Raw genomic sequence first — 20,943 nt, forward strand, 5'->3', positions numbered from 1 at the left:
ACTTCTCCCGCATACCTTTCACCTTGAGGAGGTAAGTACTCTTCATACTTTTTCTTTGCATTATATATTGAATACATTGAGGACAATGCATGGATAAAGTGTTGGGGTGTGGGGAGAAAATTTATTTTCTCCCTTTTCTGATTTTGTTTTCTGTTTGTTTTCTTTAAAAAAAAAAATTCTTGCTTTCAATAAAACATGTTGACATTGGATTTTGGGATTTCATTCACTAATTGGAATGATCATAATTCTGGGAAAATAAGAGTTATGTGCTATGAGTGGATTGTTTTTGTGATTTACTAATTGAGTTGATTTGAGAGTTTCTGGAATAAATCTTTTGTGAAAGAGTTTTGACCTTGTGAGTTTTGAGCTTTACTGTAAAGGATGGACTACCATGTGTGACTTGCTCATGTTTTGTTTATACTCAAATGTTTAGCTTGATTCTTTTGTTTTGTATCTTAGGTGAATATGCATGATTTGATATGAGTGAGGCATTTCTTTTTTTAGCTATTTGGCCAAATAAGCTAACCATGACATTGATCTATTGGTAGACTCTTTGATCTTTAAACCTGTTTTTCTTGTTTCGAGCATATTGCTAAACCTTAAAAAGAAAAAAGACCATGTTTTTCCTTACCTTAGGAAGAAAGAAGGAGCTAGTGGATTATGTTATGATTGGTTGAGAAATAAAGTGTGGGGGTGAGTATTTCACCCACAAAATTATAAAAATGGCAAAAGGAAAAATGTTGATGACATAGTGTTGAAATGAGAAATGATTGCTATTTGAAAAAGAGCAACAAAGGATAAAAGAGAAAAAAAAACAAAAGGGATTTGTTTTTGAAACTATGCTCCATTATTCTTTCTACCTTACTATTTCAAAAACACAAAAATCCTAAAAAATTTTCCTACCTTTGCCTTGGCCCCATTATAACCTGTGAAAAGTCCTCATGATCTTTGAATGCATATTTTTTGAAAGCTGTAAATATTAGAGTCTTGTTAAGCATTGAGAGTGTTTACTTGCATGGATATTTTGAGTGGAAACACAAGCCCAGACACTTGAGCAAATTTTGGTGAGAAAATATACATTTAACTTGAGTGTTTCTCTTTCATATTTGATTATCTTGTAAACTCAAAAGATTAATTCATATGTGGAAAAAAAGAATCTTTCCGTTTGTATGTGCATGACAACTTGATTTCTAGAAGATTGATTTGTTTCCATTTGTATAAATTCCTTTCATCTAGTGAAGATATGTAATAAAATACCATAATAAAGTTTTGAAATTGTTCAATTTTGCCCAAGAGTACAAAAGAATAAGTGTGGGTGTGTGATGAGTTCAAATTTTTATTCTCCAAAAATTTAACAAAATAAAATAGTTTAGGTAAAATATATTATTGTGTTTCATTGTCGAAGCCTATACTCCTACATTATACAACAATTGCACAAGTAGCATATGTTTCGTTGCATTTCATTTATCCACAAAAACTTATTAAACCCAATTACAAATGCAAACAATTACTTCCCCCTTTTATTTTACCTTAAAATTCAATTTCTTACATCATAACAAAATCACTTATTGGTGTACATTATATTTGTATAAGTAAATAGCATACCGAAATCTAATAAGAAGGATATAATGTTTTAAATAGTTTCCTTTAACTTTTCAATTGACATGCTTTCCAATTTGCATGGTACTGGAAGTGCTTTTTGTTGGTTTAATTACTCTTTTGGTCCCTGTTTTCATCCAAAAATGTTAATCCTTGTCATCATCATTATCCTTGTCATCCTCATCCTCATCATCATCCTGCTCGTCTTCCACATCATCATCATCATCATCGTCATCATCATCACCATCATCATCATCATTCTCATCAATCTCTTCTTTCTTTTCTTCATGTTTATGTTCTTCCAATTCTTCAAGATCAACATCAAAGTCATGTAATTGAATTGGATTTAAGTTCAACAACAAAAACAAATGTGCATTTAATTTTAACTATAGGATGAAAAAAGTACTTTACTGAAAAGAAGTCACACTACATAATGAAATATAAATTTAATTTGGTTTATCTCATCGAGCGGTACTAGCCCATCAGTCATTCTAAGTTTGAAATCCTCAAACTTAGGGTTTGTTTCATTTAAACGTATAGATCCTTTAGGTTCTTGTGATGTTTCTCCTATTACATTTTGGCAAGTCACATAGGCAGGTCAGGGTTTTCATATTTATTGGATTCTCACTAATTACTTAGTTTTTCGTTGTTTCATTACAATCTCCTAATCTATCCTCTAATCAAGATAAAAGAGTTTGAATAATAATTTTGTGGATATGCTTATTTTAGACCAATAAATCTTGTAGGTTTTGCCAATGGTTCTCCTATTACCATTTTGTGAACCCACTTGGTTAAGGTCTTGATGTTTAGAGTGCTTTTCTTAAAAAATTGGCAACCCCTGTTAGATTTACTCAATAATCTTGTGATTTATCACTGAAATGAAAATAAATGCACTAATAGTTAGAAGAAAATTTTTTCTGGCAAGTTGTCGCATCAAATTTCTTGGTTATTCATAAAAATGCAAGGTTTAGTTCTCTTTCACTTGCTTTCTGGTTTAACTAAGAGATAGTAAAATATATCTACCAAGAACCATAAAAAAATTTAATTAACTTCAACTCTATTTTTTTTATATTACAAAAAAATGAAAAGGAAGAATCCTCAATATCAACTATTTACAAAAGAAGAAGGATTGAAAAGATAATTAAAAGAATTCTCAATTGAAGTCATTGAACTACCCCTCACAAATATTGTTTCACCAACTTCTCACCTTGATTAAACCCTGATAAAAGGTTTCATTTTATGCATATTATTTTTGATTCATGGAATAAAGGGAAAAGATTCCTAACCATTTTCCCTCTACCATAACAAAAATTAAGGAACAGTGAAGATATTTTCAATTGAATCATGAAATGAGGTTATAAATTGAGGTTGATATTAATTTTCTCTTCCAAACATGCACCAAACAGAGCTCAACTATGGTTGGAACTTAGATTGGTAACATATCAAGTTTGACGAAAAGGCAACTAAAATAAAAACATCACATACTTTATTAGATAATTCAACACTCTGATTTTTTTATATTGAAACTTATTTAATGGAAGAAAAAAATTGGTGGTAAAGGACAACACATGTGATAGTAAGTTCAAAATTTTTTAAAGGTTTTAAATCATTTGTGATTGTTATTTTCTTATGGATATTTTTTGTGCTATACATTTTTTCACTCTCCAAAGTATCAAACCTACCGACATATTTGATAGATATATATATTTTATATTCTAAACAAATATACTTAACTAATGGATTATCTTGTTGGTAAGGTGCACTTTCTCTTCCGTATACAATCTATCGGTAATTATCCGACGACATTGCATACATAAATAATGAATTAGTGTTTATCGAGAAAATTCTTTTGGTAATTCAAGGTTTTCTTATAGTTTTATAAAACTTTAATAAAGGATTTTAGAGCTTAAAAGCCAAATGATTTTGTACATGACAATGACGAGGAATAGCATATATAAGATGCACAACTCCAAAAGATGACAGGAAAATGAGGTTCAATTTCCATCTTAAAGAGGATAAAGATGAAAAGAAAACCACAAAGTTGCAGAGACTTCAGTAGTGTATAAAAAATTACGTACCTTCAATTGAGTCTTTTTCAAGTAACCATGTGAGAAACTGGAAAGGATAGAAAGAAATGTATCGCATTATTAGGTTGCTTGATTCTGAGGGAAACCAGAGAAGAGTGTACAGTAACAAAAGTAGGAGAATGAAGATCACACACAAAATCAGAACAGTAGTGGCCAACCAACTGAGATCGCTTATAACAAGGTGGACACCAGCCAAGAATGCAATTGATAGGGTTGCAAGAGTGACTCCTAAAAGGGGTCTTGCCACTTTAAGGGCAAAAAGAGCCAAAGTTACATCTCCCAATTGAGCCCAAATGAGTATAATAGTAACACTAATGCCACCATACATGGATATTGTGGTGCATAAAATATATGGTTTAAACCACACGTGAATTAGCATAAGAGCCATGCCTTGTCCTGGAGAAGAACTATTAGTTCCACCAGGCAAAGTAAAACCTCCGGCAAATGCTACTGTAGTTATAAGAGTTGAGACCAACATAAGGGTGTTGATTCTGTCTTTATAAAATTCCGCATCTTTGGATTTTGGTTTGTAAGGAGAAGAAGGGACGTAAATGGAGTGTGACCCTCTTTCACCATTTTGTATACCAGCAGATTTTAGTTGACACCATGTTAGCCGCTGCAAATATAAGTTTGTGTTACAAATTCAACAACACAACAATAGAAAAAACATAGGTAGTTTAAGTGTGTAAGGGAGTACTGATGAATCTACTTAATTTTCCAAACAATTAGACAATTAATGTGCTTGAAATTTACCACATATTTAGAAAAAAAAAGTGAGGGCAAATGAGAAATTAAAACAAAAACCTTCCCTAAAAAAATCCTCAAAGATGAATTTTGATCAACTTAGAACCCAGTTGAAGATATAGTCACATAAAAATATCTATTAACTAAAAAAACATACTTAAATCTTTAACTTTTTTATTAAACACAATACTCTACATATACTTACCTGTGCAATGGGTGGATTATTTTGTTGTTTAACTTGTTCAAAAGCATCAAGCGCTGATTGGTTGTTGTTGTTAAGCAAATTGAGATTAACTCTTGTGTCCCATGTCAAGGCTTGTACAATTTTTGGATGGCAGTGTGACGCAGCCAAATGCAAAGGAGTGTTTCCATCGTAATCCTTGCTATTTATCATATCTTTAACTCCATCATTTGCATCTTGCAAGATGTACCTTACCACATCAAATTGTCCCATTATAGCTGCAATGTGAACAATATTTCGACCTTTCTTATCAATTATTTCTATGGGATTTGGAAAGTTTTGAAGCAATTTCTTTACCACTTCAATATGTCCACATGCAGAAGCCATATGAAGAGGATAAAAGCCATTTTTATCTCTTTCCATATTGCAAGTATCACAATTTTGAAGCAAGCACTCAACACCATTTAGGTAACCCATGGAAGCTGCATAGTGAAGAGCATTTCTTCCTTTTTGATCTTTAACATGAATCCATTCTCTCTTTTTGTTTACTATTTTCTCTAGAATACCTGTCATGTGTTAGGAATACCCAATCATGAGTCGAATATTGCTAAAAAATACTAAATGTATGAATTATTTTGGAGAAAGAAAGAGATATTGGAAAAATATGTCCAATAAATAAAAATGGTTGGAAAAACAAGTTAACCAATTACAATATATCTTGTTATAAGTAGATCATATTTAATAGTTTCCTAAAGAAAATCCCTTACATTTTGAAAAAAGTTGAATATTCGAAAGAGAAAAAAAGAATAACATAACATACAAAATGTTTTTCTTTTCTTTCATATGAATTCTATACTCAAGATTTTCTTTATCATAAATAAATTTGTCAACTTGACGTAAGTACCAAATTTTGAAAATAAAAGAATTTAATCCTTTAATTTTAAAATTAAAATAATTTTCAATTAAGCTATGAAATGTTTTTATTCTGAATCAAAAGTACATGTATATAATAACAACATTTAAACAAAATGTCAAATAATAAACAATTACAAGTCAGGTTGTTTAATTGAAAACCTAATTAAAAATTATTAAATAATTCAAGATCTTCCATTTCAATTTAACATTTTTTAATATTTGATTATTCCATCTACACATAAAGAAAGTGGAGAAATAATGATTCGTATCTTCAATTGTTTTTGTTCTATTATGGATAAGAGAAAATTTAGTTATACAACAAAAAATACCTTTATTCTCCTTTAAGATTGCCACAATGGCCGGTGATCGGACTCCTTGATTTTTCGAGAACGTCCGCATGATTATACTTGGTTTGTCCATTTCCATATCCATATTTGCCATGCGCCCTTCAGCTATACATAACTTCAAGTAAATATTATAACAAAAAAAAACTTGTCATATGTAACATCTTAGATTTGATGACGCTTTGATTGCTTTGATTTTTACATATCAATGACCATATATTATTTATCCCAAGACTCAAAGACCAAACAAAATTATCTTTGTACGATTCTTACGAGACAAATCCAAAATTATGTTAAAAATATGTTTTGTCAAAATAATGAAAGCAACTATATAAAAAAATCTATCAAAAGAAAAGGATAAAATATTATTATCAAAGAGGGAGAAACGATGTTGTAGTTATGTCCATCTTCACTGAGAATGCATCAATTGGAGTGTCTCTAATTAGGGAAACTTTACAATAGCAATAACTTTAATTTCAGTTTAAAGCTGAACAAAAAAAAAATCAAATTTAGAAATTTAATAATAATTATCCAAATTTATATTACTTTTAGTTTATTTAAAGGGATTTATCTTAAATTCAAATCTATATTTTTGGATTTTAAGCTCAATCCATTTAATTAGATTTGGATTAGATATACATCAAATATTTTTTTGAATTTTAAAATTCTAAGATTTCCCATAGGTCGAGGCGAGTCAGGCTTACCCAAGTTGAGGCTAGTCAGCTTAAGCAATATAGAGCGAAATTAGGTTGGGCCATGTTGAGCCAAGTCAGTTTGAGTTGGATTGGGTCTAGCTTAAGTTGAGTCATCCTGGGCCTAGATAAAGTCAAGTCTAATCTAGATATGGTTAAGTAAGGCCTAGATCGACCCAAGTCTAACCAGGTGCAAGTCTAGTTAGACTCAACTAGGATTAAGATGGATTGGGCCAAGTAGGGCCAAGTTATGTTGGACTTCTATTTGATTGATACATTGAGCCTACATTAGATCAGAACTATGTCAAGATGAGTAGGCTTGATCCCATATTTCGTCTATTAGGTCAATCCAACATCAAATTTAATCTAATTGAGGTAGTAGATTCAATCGAGATTTGATCATATTTAAATTGGATTGAAAAAAATCCAAATAAAGTTGATCTAGTTAAAAAGGATTTGAATTATAGATTGAATCTATTTATTGGATTTGAAATAGATCTAGATTAGATTTTCAAAATCCAATCAATAGTCAGTTGTAGGACAATTGCAAATAACTATTTAAAACTATAGTATTATAGGTGTAAATAATGGTCATATCTTGATTTCTGATTAATATATAGAGAAAGACGAAACTTGAAACCCAAAGCAAACACATAAGAAAGTGAAGCTTAGATGAGTTCAAGTTAGAAGTGCTAGGAGTCACAAGTTGTTAGACAACAAAGGTCATTAGATGCATTCAACAGTGCAAATTATGTTTAAGTCAATTGTGATGAGTAAATGTGATGAAACAAGGCATTAAACTCTTATAAGTGCTAGATAAATAAAATCAAAAGGTTAGACGACGCAAGCACAAAAAAAGACCATATGAGTATCAGCGTTAAACAAGTCAAAGTCAACTTAATAAGTTGAATGTTGAATATCCTTTTTAAACGAGTGCTTTCATTAGAATACTCCAAAGAAAGAATGACTAGACGAGTTAAACGATAAAAAGCATTAGATGAATCAAGTTCATATGGAGTGAAAGAGAAATGTCAAATCACAAGGTGATACAAAGATTAAGCCTAAATTGATCAAAGAAATACAAACTTTGAAATTGATCATCAAGTAATTGCACACCAAGTCTCAACATTATGAGAAGATATTCTAATTGAAGATTTGATTGAAGATTTAATTTGAAGAATATCAAAGATGATTAATCGAGATATAGAAGAAAAAAAATTCCCAAATTGAAGATCACAAATGTTGTCATATATTTATCAACTAATCACGAAAAAGAGAAATACTCTACAGATCAAAGACTACAAGAAAATCCCCAAAGATCGAAGCCACAATGTATGATATTTGAAATTAAAATATTTTATTGGCTAAAAGTGAAGGAAGAAATAATTCACAGGAAGCAATATACTTTGAATGAAATATCAAGAACTTCCAAATGAAGAAAGTAGAAGATATGAAGAACATGTTGAACTCAATACGCATCAACAACCAAATGGCATAACATAGCTATAATTACAACGACCTAGATAAATAAGAAGAATGAGAATGAAGAGAGAAATATAGAAGTGTTGAAATAGTGTCATATCAAATTCTTGAAAAGAAAAGAGAAGTGTTGAAATTTTATCATATCAAACTCTGTGAGCTTAAATATTCATTTTTGTACAAAGTGATATTGGGTTGTGTGTAAACCATTGTACTCGCCTGCGTGAGAGATTATTTTGATAATTGTAATTATGATTTCTCTATGTAAGGGGGAGATTGAGAAAGGGTACCCAGAGAGGTTAAACTTGTTGTAAGCTAGAGAGGTTTATACTCGTATTTCCATGAGAGGGTTAAACTTTTGATACCTGAAGAGCTTGATACTTGTTGAAACCTTGAGAGCTTGATACTTGAGCTAGTCAAAGGTGTTAATTAGTGATTTTTCTAAATAGATGGCTTAGTAGACTTGATGTAACCTTAGGTGGAGGTGAACCTATATAAATCTTTGCGTGCATTCTTCTTTGCCTTACTCTCTTTATTATTTTCATTTACAATAATATGTCGCATAAAACAATTTTAAAATGTCTACGAACTCTATTCAATCACCATTCTAGAGCCACATTGCAACAATAATGGAATCCTATTTGTCAAGTAGACAACAATACTTTTAATTTCCCCCCATAAAGACTTAGGCAATCTAGTTTGCAGAAGCATACATCTAACCTTCTCCAAAATGTTTGAGTTCATCCTCTCAACCAACCATTTTGGTGTGGTGTATCTGCAACTGCCTTGTGCCTCTTTATTCCTTTTACCTTGCAAAAGTCATTAAGCTCCACTAAAACCCATTATTTGTCCTCACCATTTTCAATTTGGTCCCTTACTAGTTACTCACCATGGTGTGTTACTCCTTAAACCTTTGAAATGTCTCATTCTTACCTTTCAAGATATAAATCCACACCCTTCTTGGGTAATTGTCCATGATGATAAGGAAATGAGACCATTCACTATGAGTTTGAGCTCACATTGGACCCCATATGTCTGTATGACCATACTCAAAGGGTCTACTGCCCATATGTTTGCTAGTTTTAAACTTTAGTTTATGAGACTTTTGTAGTCACTCCATCTTATCACCTCCCAATAGGTTTTGTTTCTCCAACTCCACCAAACCATTCTCACGAATGAGTCCCAGCCTCACTATAACATTACTTTGTCTTGCATTGTTTGACTAGCAACAAAGGCAAGTGTGACCACTATTGAATCGTCTAAGATGTACATATGTTTTTTCTCCCTGTTAGCAATTGTAGACGCTTCACTTAGAATCTTGGTTGTGTTAAATGAATTTGATCAAGCATACTGGTTGACAAAAGATTCCTCTCGATCTTCATAACAAACTTCACTTCTTGCAGTAACATATCTTGATTATCAAACAATCTTTAAGTTGATATACCTCGGGCTTTTGACTTTACAAGCTCTACTGTTTCCAGAAGGACCAGTTCACCTTCTTACTTCTAAGGTCTTAAAGAACTCGTTCGATGGATAATGAGATAAGTGCATCTTCAGTCCATGACCCAACTTCTCTATGCATCAGACACATATGCAATTAAACCCCAATAGACTCGTAGCTATTAGAAGCAACAACAACATCAACAATTTGCTTTTTGAAATGAGATTTCTCGCCTTTCCTTTTTTTTGTGTGTGACAACTCATCTTGAAGTGACCTTTCTCATAGTAGTTTTAACACTATACTTTTGTTGGATCATTTGATAAGTATTGCTTCGTTATCTCCCTTAAACTCATTTTCTCTCTTCCCCTTAAACTTAGACACATTCAAACTGAACTCATTATCCTCTTTCTTAGAATTTTGAAACTTTTTGAAGCTCCTTAGTCCTTATAAGGTTGTCATTTCCTTCAAAAGTAATGGCACACTTCTTCCTAAACAAGAAAGTATCTTTGAAGTGTTCGTACATCTTAGGTAAGACATTAAGAAGAAGTAAAGCCTTATCATCATCCTCCAATTATACCTCAAGGTTCTCTTTTCGTTTAATATTATTGAATTTTTTAGTTGTTCCACCATTGTTCTTGTCTCTATCATCCTGATGAATGTAGTTGTTGCTTCAAAATCAGTCAGTGTGAAAATGACTCAAGTTTCACCCACGTCGAAGTTACAGTCTTCTCCTTAGTGACTTTTCTTAGTGCCTTATCACTAAGACACAAAATTATGGCACTGTTGATCATTCCAGTCTTCTTTGTTTGAGATAGAGATGTTGGCATGTTTGCATCTTCCTTTAGAGCCTTGGCACAACCTTGTTGTATCAGGATGAGTTTTATCTTGATCCTCCACAATCTGAAGTCGTTGTCCTAAAAAAACTTGTAAATCTTAAACTTGGCAGTTATTTCTTCGATTTCTTGACTATCTTTTCTTGTTCCCACATATGAAGCCAATTGCTAGGTTCCGTAACAATAAAAATGAAAGATACCATACAAAAGAAGATTAAAAAGAAAGCACTTTTTGATCTTGGAAGTTTCTATCACAGAGTCTAACACAATTATAATGTACAAATCTTAGCTTGTAAGAGTATTTATATATAAAATCTAAAAACCCTAATAAAAAGTTGTTAAGACATATGCTCGTAATAAAAGCTTGCACCTGATTCTACCACACTATTACTAGATTGTTTCTAGTAGACGATCTAATTATCCTTCTGTCAAACCCTTCCATTAAACTAGGGGTGATCATCAATTGAATTTTTAATGATTCAATCCACATTCTTTTGAGATCCAAATAATTGGATCAACTTTTCGATCAAAATCCATTTTTTCAGTAAAACTAGTTTGGATTTTTTTAAAATCCATATCCAAATATTTCAATCAAGATTTAAATCCAGATCCAAATATTTGGATCAAGTTCAAAATCTAGAATCCACTTTTTATAACATAAATTTAAATTGAATTTTCTAAAATGTGTGACCTTAAGGTTGACATGATCGAATTTGATAGAATTTTAGTCGTGACCAACTCGGTCGAATTTTAGCAAGGGGACCGACTCGGCTAACTTTCAGTCGTGGTTGACTTGGCCGAATTTTGGTTGATGCCGACTTAATAAAATTTGGCTGAATTGGCTGAGACCGTCTCAGCCAAATATGTCCAAATTTCGATCAAGCCCAACTTGGAGAAATTTGATTGCATATGACTGAATTTCAGTTTGGGACAAAATTGTTGAATACAACAACCTTTAGCTCAGGGCCGACTCGGCAAAATTTGGGTTAGGATCGACTTGACTGAATTCCATTAAATTTTGGTTGGGGCCGACTTAGCCTAATACGACCAAATTTCTGTCAAGGGCTAACTCGATTGAATTCAATCGAATTTTGTTCAAGGCCGACTTGGCTGATTACTCCAAGATTTGGACAAGGGTTGACTTAGCCAAATTTTTGCCGAGGCTAACTCGACAAAATTTGACCAAATTTGGGTTAAGCCGACTAGGCTGAATACAACCAAATTTTGGTCTGTGGCCGATTGAGCCCAATGCGGTCAAATTTGAGTCGGGGTCGACTCGGCCGAATACAGCCAAATTTGGTCTAGGACCGACTAGGCCAAATTTTGACCAAAGCCGACTTGACTAAATTTCAAGAATAGATATTCAATCCATAAAATATATAAAATATATATCAGATTTTTAAATTAAGTTTTTAAAAGGAACGAATTAAAAAATTGTTTGTAACTGCATGTACCCTTACAAGGGGTGGACAAATTTGAACTACCGTTTCCACAGTTATTATTTCCATAGTGTTCTTACCAACGGGACCGCCATAGGAGAATTCTCCATCGTTCATTATTGGTTCTGCGTTGTCTTTTACCAGGGATGAATATTTCTCTGTAATGCAAATATATCAAGTCAATAAGATATTTTAAAAATAATATATAGACAGGAAAATAAATATAAGTTTAGATGAATTTTCTTTTAATAGACATGTTATATAATTTTGTTATATATTGGAACATATTATGATTATTATCATATAAAACTGTAAGATGCAGACAAACTATAATTGATATGAGAACATATTTATGACCTTTAGTTTTCTCACAATGAGATATATGGATAAAAATATTATTTTAATCTAAATGGTTTAAAATTAAAAAAAAATTATAAAGTATATAGAACTGAAATTATTTAACTAAGTAAAAATTTCAATTTATAAACAATTTTTAAAGAAATTTAAATAAATTATATCTATAAATTCACATTGAAATTTTTAACTTATTTACATTTCAAATTTTTACAACTTAAAAGGAACCCACCTGATACAATTTTTGGAGATGTTTTCAAAACATTTGTGTATTAATTGGAGAGAGAAGAATAAAAAGGTTGGTTGGATATAATTTGAGAAATCTTTATTGGAAACACAATTCTGCAATAAAATATTAGTTCCAAAAATCGAAAAGGCCCAAGTTAATAATACCTAGCAATTCATTATTCTGTAAAGTCTCATAAATAATCAATTTTAACTTACGAAGGTGAAACTCGACGAAATTAGGACAAAAATAAAAGCTAGCAGAAATGGAATAATTTCATAATAGTGGTAGATGTTGTTATCTTGACTTATGGTTAACATATGTTCCTCATTCCCAGATGAAATGATTGTGAAACTAAGGAAAATACAGCAAGCAAAGATATAGGAGGAAGTTTGTACCTTCATTACTTGGAATTATTCTGGTCAATACATCATCAACAATATCCTCGTAGCCTTTCTCAAATGCTAAGAGCAACACTGATTTGTATTCATTGTCTGTAATAGAAAATGCAGTTTCCTCGACCAGTTTCTTGAAGTCTTGTGAAATATCTAAAATCTTCATTACATCTTTGTGACCATTCAGTAAGGCCTCATGAAAGAAAGTATTGTTCTGGCTGTTAGTTACAAAGATTGCCTCTTTTGCTTTTTCAGACTTTGGATCTAAGTCATGGAGAAGTGCAGGCAACATAATCTTAAGAGTAGAGATGTTGCCAGCTCTTGCAGCAACATGCAGTGGTGTATCACCATTACTATTTTTTGCTCTCAACAGGTTTGAACCAATTTCAACTATTTTCTTCACACACTTATCATTCCCGTACAGAGATGCTATATGCAGCACAGTGTTTCTCCTAGGGCTCTGTTGCCTTAAAGTGCGACTGTCTATTTCTGCCCAATCGGATTCAGGGTTATTCTCTTTTATTGCTTCGTATGTTGTCTTTGGCAACAACCACCAACCATGTGCCTTAGCTTCATCACTGCGTCGTTCTTCTGAGCTTTGCAATGTGTTTTCTTCGATCACATTCCTCGAAGGTTGTTCTTTTCCCTTGTAGTTATTTTCCACGTCATCATCATTCATACATGTCTTCCCTCCACACCTTAGAACATTCATCATGCTCTTTTTCTTTAACAATATATCAAGATCTGTTCTTGGCCTTTCTGCTCCGCTTCCACCTACTTTTTTCTGTCCAAAAATACAAAACTGCACAGACATATCAATCTACCCGTTTTGAAGAATAATTCAAATAAATAAATCACAACATACACAGAACACAAAATTCTCAACTTCACCTTCAACTCTTCATATCCCACTGTACTAGAAGCTTCCCTCCCTTACAAAGCTCGAAGGTTTTAGATGCAGAGTAACATACACCAACAACTTGTATATGTAGAATCACCTTGAGAGAAGTTGTTAGGAGGCTTCAAAGAGAAGGTAAAAAAGTAAAAGAGAAAACGTGTATTATTCCCCAAAACTGTATTATTTTTCAAAGGAACTTCCAAACAAAAGATTACATAGGATAACACTTTCTTTCTCACTGGGCATTCTTTCTTAAGAACACCTAGTACCTTTTTTCTCCACAAGAAAAGAATATATAAAATAAAGTCTCGACCAGCTCATGTGTGACAGATCCAATCATCAGCTTTAAAATGTGATAATTTCTTGTGACAATTAGTAAAATTAATTTAAAATACAATTTTCAAATAACATATTAATTCCAAAATTGAAAAAGGCCAACTTATTAGTGTCTAGTAATTAACTATGTAAAGTTTCATAAATAATTAATTTTGACATTTTACTATATATACATTTTATTTAATAATAAATTTAGTAAATCCCTTAATTTAGGAAGTATAAATTTCCCTTACTAAGGAGAAATGGTGGAATTCCAAATAGTGGTAGATATTGTTTTTGAAATTAATATATGTTCCTCATTTGCCCGACCAAATGATTGTGAAATTAAAGAAAATAAAGTACAGAAAAAAAGTAATAGGAGGAGATTTAACTGTGTGTAGGAACTTTATACCTTCGTCACCAATAATTATTACGACACACTTTGGATATCGTCATTCAGTCACTCGGATAAGCCAACACCAGTATATATATGCTCTTATGTAAATTGATAATATCTCAGCCAAACACTTCTTTTTCAACTAATCATAAAACATTATACTAAAGCCATCAATAACTATCTAGTTACGCAAAATCATGTCGATGATTTAGATTACGATATTAACGGTCAACTTAAAAATTAGGTCAGTAATAGCCTAGATTCATATAAGGTCCATAGGTAAAAATCCAACGATATAGAATTGTATAAATACAGTAACCTGCAAATAATGGTAGAACAATTTTTTATATATTTTGTTTCTCAAAGATTTGGATTCGATGTTTGTACTCGTTTAATGAATCTAGTCTACTTGAAGTGAATTCGTTTACGGTGGGCTAGAAAACTTAATTTTGAATTTGATTTTTAAGTGTTTGAGTCTTTTATCATCACCATTAAGAGCAAATTTCATACACAATTCATTTATATATAGTGTGGATCAAATCCATAAAACTCTTTAATTCACTAGACACTCGCGTTATGTCATGCATTTCTTTCTAGATATTATATTTTTGGTATTATTTGGTGTTAAAGGTGGACCAATGGAAGAATTAGAAGAAAAAAAATAGAATGATATGAAGAAGAGACTGATGACGAAGGGTTTGCATGAATGTAATTCGTACAATAATAAATTATAAAGGATAAAATACAAAAATGAGAAAGGAAATCAATCAAAGTGGTTGTATTGAAGAAACCCAAAGTTCCCTGATTGTAGTAATATTCATCTTATCAGTGAATTTTTTTTCCTTAAAAACCAAAGTTTCTTCTTAGCCTAAGCCTCAATACAAGCCCACAAAAGTCCTTAGTGATCCATGCTCCTTGAAGGATAGATGGTAAGTTGAAATGAGATGCAAAACCCAGTGAAGGATCGAAAGCATTGGTAGAGTGAAACACCTAAAACATGGTAGGGAGGGCTCAAATAGGGGGAAACTATATGGGATTTCTCAAAACTCTTTGATTCAGTTGTAAAAACAAAGCCTACTTACCTTTTGCTTTCACCAATATAACTGCAGACTAGTTCTTTTTGCATGATCTGTTTTTTGTTAATATTGTTACAAATTCTCTTGGTTTTGGTTTGTTGGAGGACAAACAACGTTTTAAAGTAGGGGCATGTTGATAAGTGTCTTCATAGCATCAAAATACATAACAAATAATATACTTATTTTAGGCAGTTGTTTTCTTTAGGAAACATGTCTTATTTTATTAAATCATTATGCATCATACCTTTTGGGAAGATAAGTCAAGAAAGATAATAACATCACACTCATTCACAATAGAACAAGGGAAAAACGAGTCACTTGGCTGACCCACACCAGAACAGCTCAACCACAACAGTTAAAAAAACAAAACACAATTAAAGGTCTTTTTGTTGGGCTAGAAAAATGTTGTTGAGCCACACAATTGAGCTAGGGATAGGGATGAGGAACAATTAATGAATCTAACAGCAGAATGACATCTCAATCATCAAGACATTGAGCCAAACATTGGGCTAAGCACAAAAGCAAGAAAACTCAAGAATGAAGATAGTGTGGCTGAGCCTAAAAAACTTGGTTGAGCATCACCCATACCAGGCTATAAAATAGTGTCTCCTCCTCCTCTTGAAATCATCAAATCCACAGGAAATAAGACCCTTTTTCTCTCTCTTTCTCCCTAAAAATCATTAGAAGTAGTGTATAGTGAAAGAAGTGAAGGGATTCTAGTATTTTGAGGAGCTTAATCTCCACCATGAGTGGCTAACTCTAAGTGGCAACAATGTTTGCAATTGAATTTTCCATTTAATGTTTCAATTTCTTTTCTAATTTATCTTTTGTTGTCTAGATTTATTGTTTGTGAACTATTTTGATTAATATTGATATTTTAACTAGTTTAACCTAAGTTGGGAAACTAGTTTGAATTGTGGTCCAAGCAGTTTCCCATACAAGTACTAGTGCTTGTCTAAGTAGCCAAAAGGGATGTTGGGCAGAAAAAGTCTTAAGCATTAATGTAGGTATTTATTCTACCACGAGTTGAGTAATCATCTTGGGTTTTAATTTCCTAGGTTCTACACAGCATGGATGCATCTAGATATACTTAAACAAGTACTTCTAGAGTAATGATCTTGGCAGATTCTAGATAAAAGAAAGAAAACAAAAATTGAATTTGGGGAAAGACAAAAGCATTCAACCTTGTTTTCTAAATTATCATTCATATCTTATAACTCCAAGTAAAATCAGAAATTAAATGTGTCATAGTTGTAATCTAATTATTGGTCACCTTTAACAAGTCTTTGTGGATATGACTTTTGAATACTACTTTAGTGCAACAGTACACTTGCCGTAAAAGATTATTAATAAACAAGCATCAGTTTATCAACATGTTTAAGAATGAATTGTCTATTCATGATAGTATCCCAAATTCCTTGATCAATTGATTCCACAAGAATTTTTATATGTACTCTCCAAAACTGGTAACTGAAATTACTAAACATCGAAGGACTATGAGTAGAAGCATCTTTTGCGAAAGAAAGTTTATTTTCAACCATGACTTTCAAAATAGATTTTCAGGATAAAAAACTTGATTAATTTTCAAGAATCTACTCTTGAAACCAATTGTAAACAAAAAAAGGGAGGTTGAATTGGACTTGTTAAAACCAGTGTTCAATTAGAGTTTATGAAAAATTCTTGTTGAATCCAAATTGACCAACTGATCTAGGTTAGCAACATTACTGAACCACAAATTTTAACAAATTAAACAGAACAATTAACATATTGAAAAATTGTTAGAGAACTTAATTGGTCATTAAAGATCAATCAAGATAATATCAAATAGACTTATTAATTTATTGTTTACTTGATTACAATGAATTCTATCATAAAGATTTAATTTATTAACTTTCTTGATATAGTTTGTTAAGATGGGAGTTCATGAAAAGATTAAAATAATGCACAAAGAGTTTTTATACTTGTTCACTCACAAGAACCTAAATCAACTTAGCCAAAGCAAAGATCTTGGATTTGCACTATATCAAAAAATTACAATGTTTCTTACAAACAATTTCTTGAAATATACACCTAAACATAACCTTCTTTAAACACACACAAAAAGAATATACAACACAACATGAACACCTTCTTGTAGACTTGGAATCACATTAGAACCACTAAAGAATACAATAAATATAAGAATGACAAATATTGGATTATAGCTCTCCCTAGCTTATCAAAGATCTTCCTCTAATATCAAGGTGGAGAGAATCACAACTCCAAACCACACACATATATTTAGATTGTAGCTCCTCTGAGTCTCTTTGAGAAAGTGTGTTAAATGATATGTTCAAAATATTTCTCACTATTTCGAAAAGTCACACATCTCCAAGACAAAAGGATAACATATAGACTACGATAACATTGAATGTAATAATGGGAAGTTACACCAAGGTACCGTATTTATAGATGTCCATTCCCCATCAAATTTTAATGTCTTATTAGGAAGGGAGTGGATTCATGGAGTGAGAGCAGTGTCCTCGACTGCCCACCAAAAGTGGTTCATGTGGAATTAAGATGGGCATCTCGAGGTTACACTAGGAGACCAGAGTGACTATGTGGTGTACATCGACCAATTGAGTCAACTATTAAGAGGTTTAGCCATTCACATTTAAAAAATTATTCGTGTAGGTTTAACAACTACATCTACATGAATAATTTAATGAAAGCGCTTATAAATTCCACATTTTAACAAACATTACAAAATAACATACCATACACAAATTTTGATTTAGAAACAATTAAATTTGATCACGTTTTAGTGTTGCAATATCAGTGACCCAAGAAATCTGTATGTGACCAACCATGCCTTTATTAAATTTTACGTTTATAATTCTTTTTTTATATGGTAATCTAAAAACCAAACAAGGAAATCTCAACAAATAGTAGTTATGTGAATTTATTATTAATGATGACCGTGTAGTTATTAAAATATATTGTTAAGTAAATTTTTAATTTTTTAATTTAAAAAAAAATCATGATTTTAACCGTTTTTAAATTTTTTAAATTCTTTAATTTATTGACAGTTACAATAATCACTAAATATTTAATAAATTTTTAAAATTAATTCAGAAACATGGTTAAAATCGATTTTGAATTTTTGATTCCCCTTCCTGCCCTAATTGCTATGTTTTTCTGCTATTGCCAATGACATTGAATTGTTATTTGTGCTGATTGATCTCCGTATCTGCTATCTATTTTTCGATTCCTCAATTCTGCCATTGTTATATGTTTGGTCTTGTGAATTGTGTGCTACTATTGCTGCTAGCATTCTATTTGGTCCTGATTTCTGCTATTGCTATTTGCTTAGTATTGTATTGTATTAGTTTGGACAATTTTCGATTGTTGTTATTATGATGCTTACTACTGTTATGTTGTGTTGTGTTATATTGTATCTGTTATCTTCATTTTTTCAGTTTGGGTTTTGTGTGATAGGAACCTCATAAAAGTAATGGATGATTCAGTTAGCAAACCTAATGATGGGGATGTCCATGAAAAACCAAATATTGTAACCGATAGTGTGATTGGGGATAACCACACTGGTGAAACTGATAAGAAAAAGAAGAAGTTATCATCCTCTGATTTTTGAAATTCTTTACTAAGATTGGGGTTTGTGAGGATGGAAAAGAAAAGCGTAATGGGTGTAACCAAAAATTGGATATTCATTCTCTAGTAGCTATAAATGTTCTTGAATGGTGGAAGAGTAATAGTGAACGATTTCCAGACCTTGCTTTGATGGCTAGGGACTTGCTAAGCATCCCGATTACTACTGTCGCATCTAAATCAGCATTTAGCATTGGTTATAGGATTCTTAATAAGTATAGAAATTGTTTGTTGTCAACAAGTGTGGAGGCAATTATTTGTACTTCCAGTTGGAAGCATGGTTTTTGTGATGGTAAATTGTATATTATAGATGTCTTCAGTTCCTTTTTGTTCTTATACACAATTTTTTATATCGTAATTTTTTGTTTATTTTATATTGTTTAAAGATTATGAAGACAATGACAAAGATAGAAAAGTAGAGGAGACTTGTTCCAATACTGCCTCTAAAGATCCTGGAAGTGATACAGAATGACATTTGGTATTTGTTTCTAATTTATTGAATTGTTTTTTCATTGTAAAGCATCCTCACTTATTGAATTGCATTTTTTTAACAGAAGTTGGATTGAGTTTAGATTTGTTGGGTTGGAATCAGATTACTAGAATGTGAATTTAGAATGGGAAGGCTGATTGCAATTGTTCCAAAAGAGTTGTAGCAGAATATAGGCAACACTGTTTCAGCATTGTTTTAGATTTTATTTTGTTTCTTGTAAGGGAAAATTTGTAATTTCCTTGGATAGTCAAATTAGTTAGTTCAGATTACTTTGTTAGGAGCTTTATTCGTGAAACTACTCTTCAATGCATGCATTTCTGCTCTATTTTCAATATGTTGCTCTGTTTCCCCTCTACTATTGCCATTTTTTTAAATAACAGGTCATATGGGTTGGCACGTTAGCCCATTAGCCCATCATGGGACGGGACAAGCTGAAGTTTCTGGCCTTTTTTCTCTTAACAGGCTGGCTCGTCCCGACCCGTTGAAAATGGGTCGAAAACGGGTCGGGCTGACCCGTTTTGCCACCCCTAATGCATTATATATTATAAGCAGAAAAATAATAATTTGATAATATAAACTATTCACAAATTGTTTCAATCAAAATGTTATAGCTAGTTAATACAATTTCAAATTAAATTTATTTTGATATATGTAACGTCCCATTTAAATAATAATGTAATTAAATGAAACATTACACAAGATGATATTAGAAGCAAAGGCCTGGAGTATAGACACAACTCTTTACAGTTATCCAAAAGAAACCAGGATAGAAATTAAGGCACACCACGATGCCAATGACCAAAACAGAGTAAGGGGTCGATAGTAATCAAATTAATACTAAAAAGACGAGACCATACATGGGCCATAGCCCTAAAATAAAGCCCAATTAAACGGAATCCAACCTAGACAGGCTATGCAACAGAGGCATCATTTCCCTGTTGACCACGAGGAGTTCTTGCATCTACTCACATCAATAAATTGATGATCATCACAAAAAGAGAAAACCACACACATAACAATCAAACAGGCAAAAGGGTAAGCTAGAGTAGAAAGTGATTTATCATACAATTACTTACAATTTCATAATCCAAGATACATATGTCAACCAATCATGTTATGACATGCAAACAATACACTAAGACTCAAGACATGACTCATCCGGATACATATAATTACGCCCTGACCAATGAGGCACCACCACGAAACTATCGTGGAATTACGTCCTAACCAAACAAACATCATGTTTCCATCAATCAATATAGAATCATTTTTCATGCCAAAACCATGCCACTTTTATAACTAACCATCCCATACATGTCACATGCCAAGGTCATGTTAAACTTATCAATCACAGACCATAAATCATTTTACTCAAATATATTCACTCAATTCA

At 31.9% G+C, this 20,943-nt stretch overlaps 1 protein-coding gene across 2 annotated transcripts; it reads right to left on the reverse strand.

Annotated features, from left to right (window-relative positions):
* Positions 1–1,467: 1,467 nt before the first annotated feature.
* LOC114180636 (protein ACCELERATED CELL DEATH 6-like) lies at positions 1,468–13,837 on the reverse strand. Of its 2 annotated transcripts, none has more exons than XM_028066944.1 (7): positions 13,621–13,837; positions 12,733–13,513; positions 11,835–11,912; positions 5,856–5,978; positions 4,636–5,177; positions 3,678–4,302; positions 1,468–1,906 (listed from the first exon to the last, which is right to left on the reverse strand). In XM_028066944.1, the coding sequence occupies exons 2-7, from the start codon at positions 13,442–13,444 to the stop codon at positions 1,746–1,748; spliced, it is 2,241 nt and encodes a 746-aa protein (XP_027922745.1). In that variant the 5' UTR covers positions 13,445–13,513; positions 13,621–13,837; the 3' UTR covers positions 1,468–1,745. The 2 variants fall into 2 exon arrangements, with proteins under 2 accessions (XP_027922745.1, XP_027922739.1); XM_028066938.1 differs by having other exon boundaries at positions 12,733–13,531; positions 13,621–13,817.
* Between the last annotated feature and the right edge of the window lie 7,106 nt (positions 13,838–20,943).

The sequence above is a fragment of the Vigna unguiculata genome, chromosome 1, assembly GCF_004118075.2.
Source record: "Vigna unguiculata cultivar IT97K-499-35 chromosome 1, ASM411807v1, whole genome shotgun sequence".
NCBI lineage: Eukaryota > Viridiplantae > Streptophyta > Magnoliopsida > Fabales > Fabaceae > Vigna > Vigna unguiculata.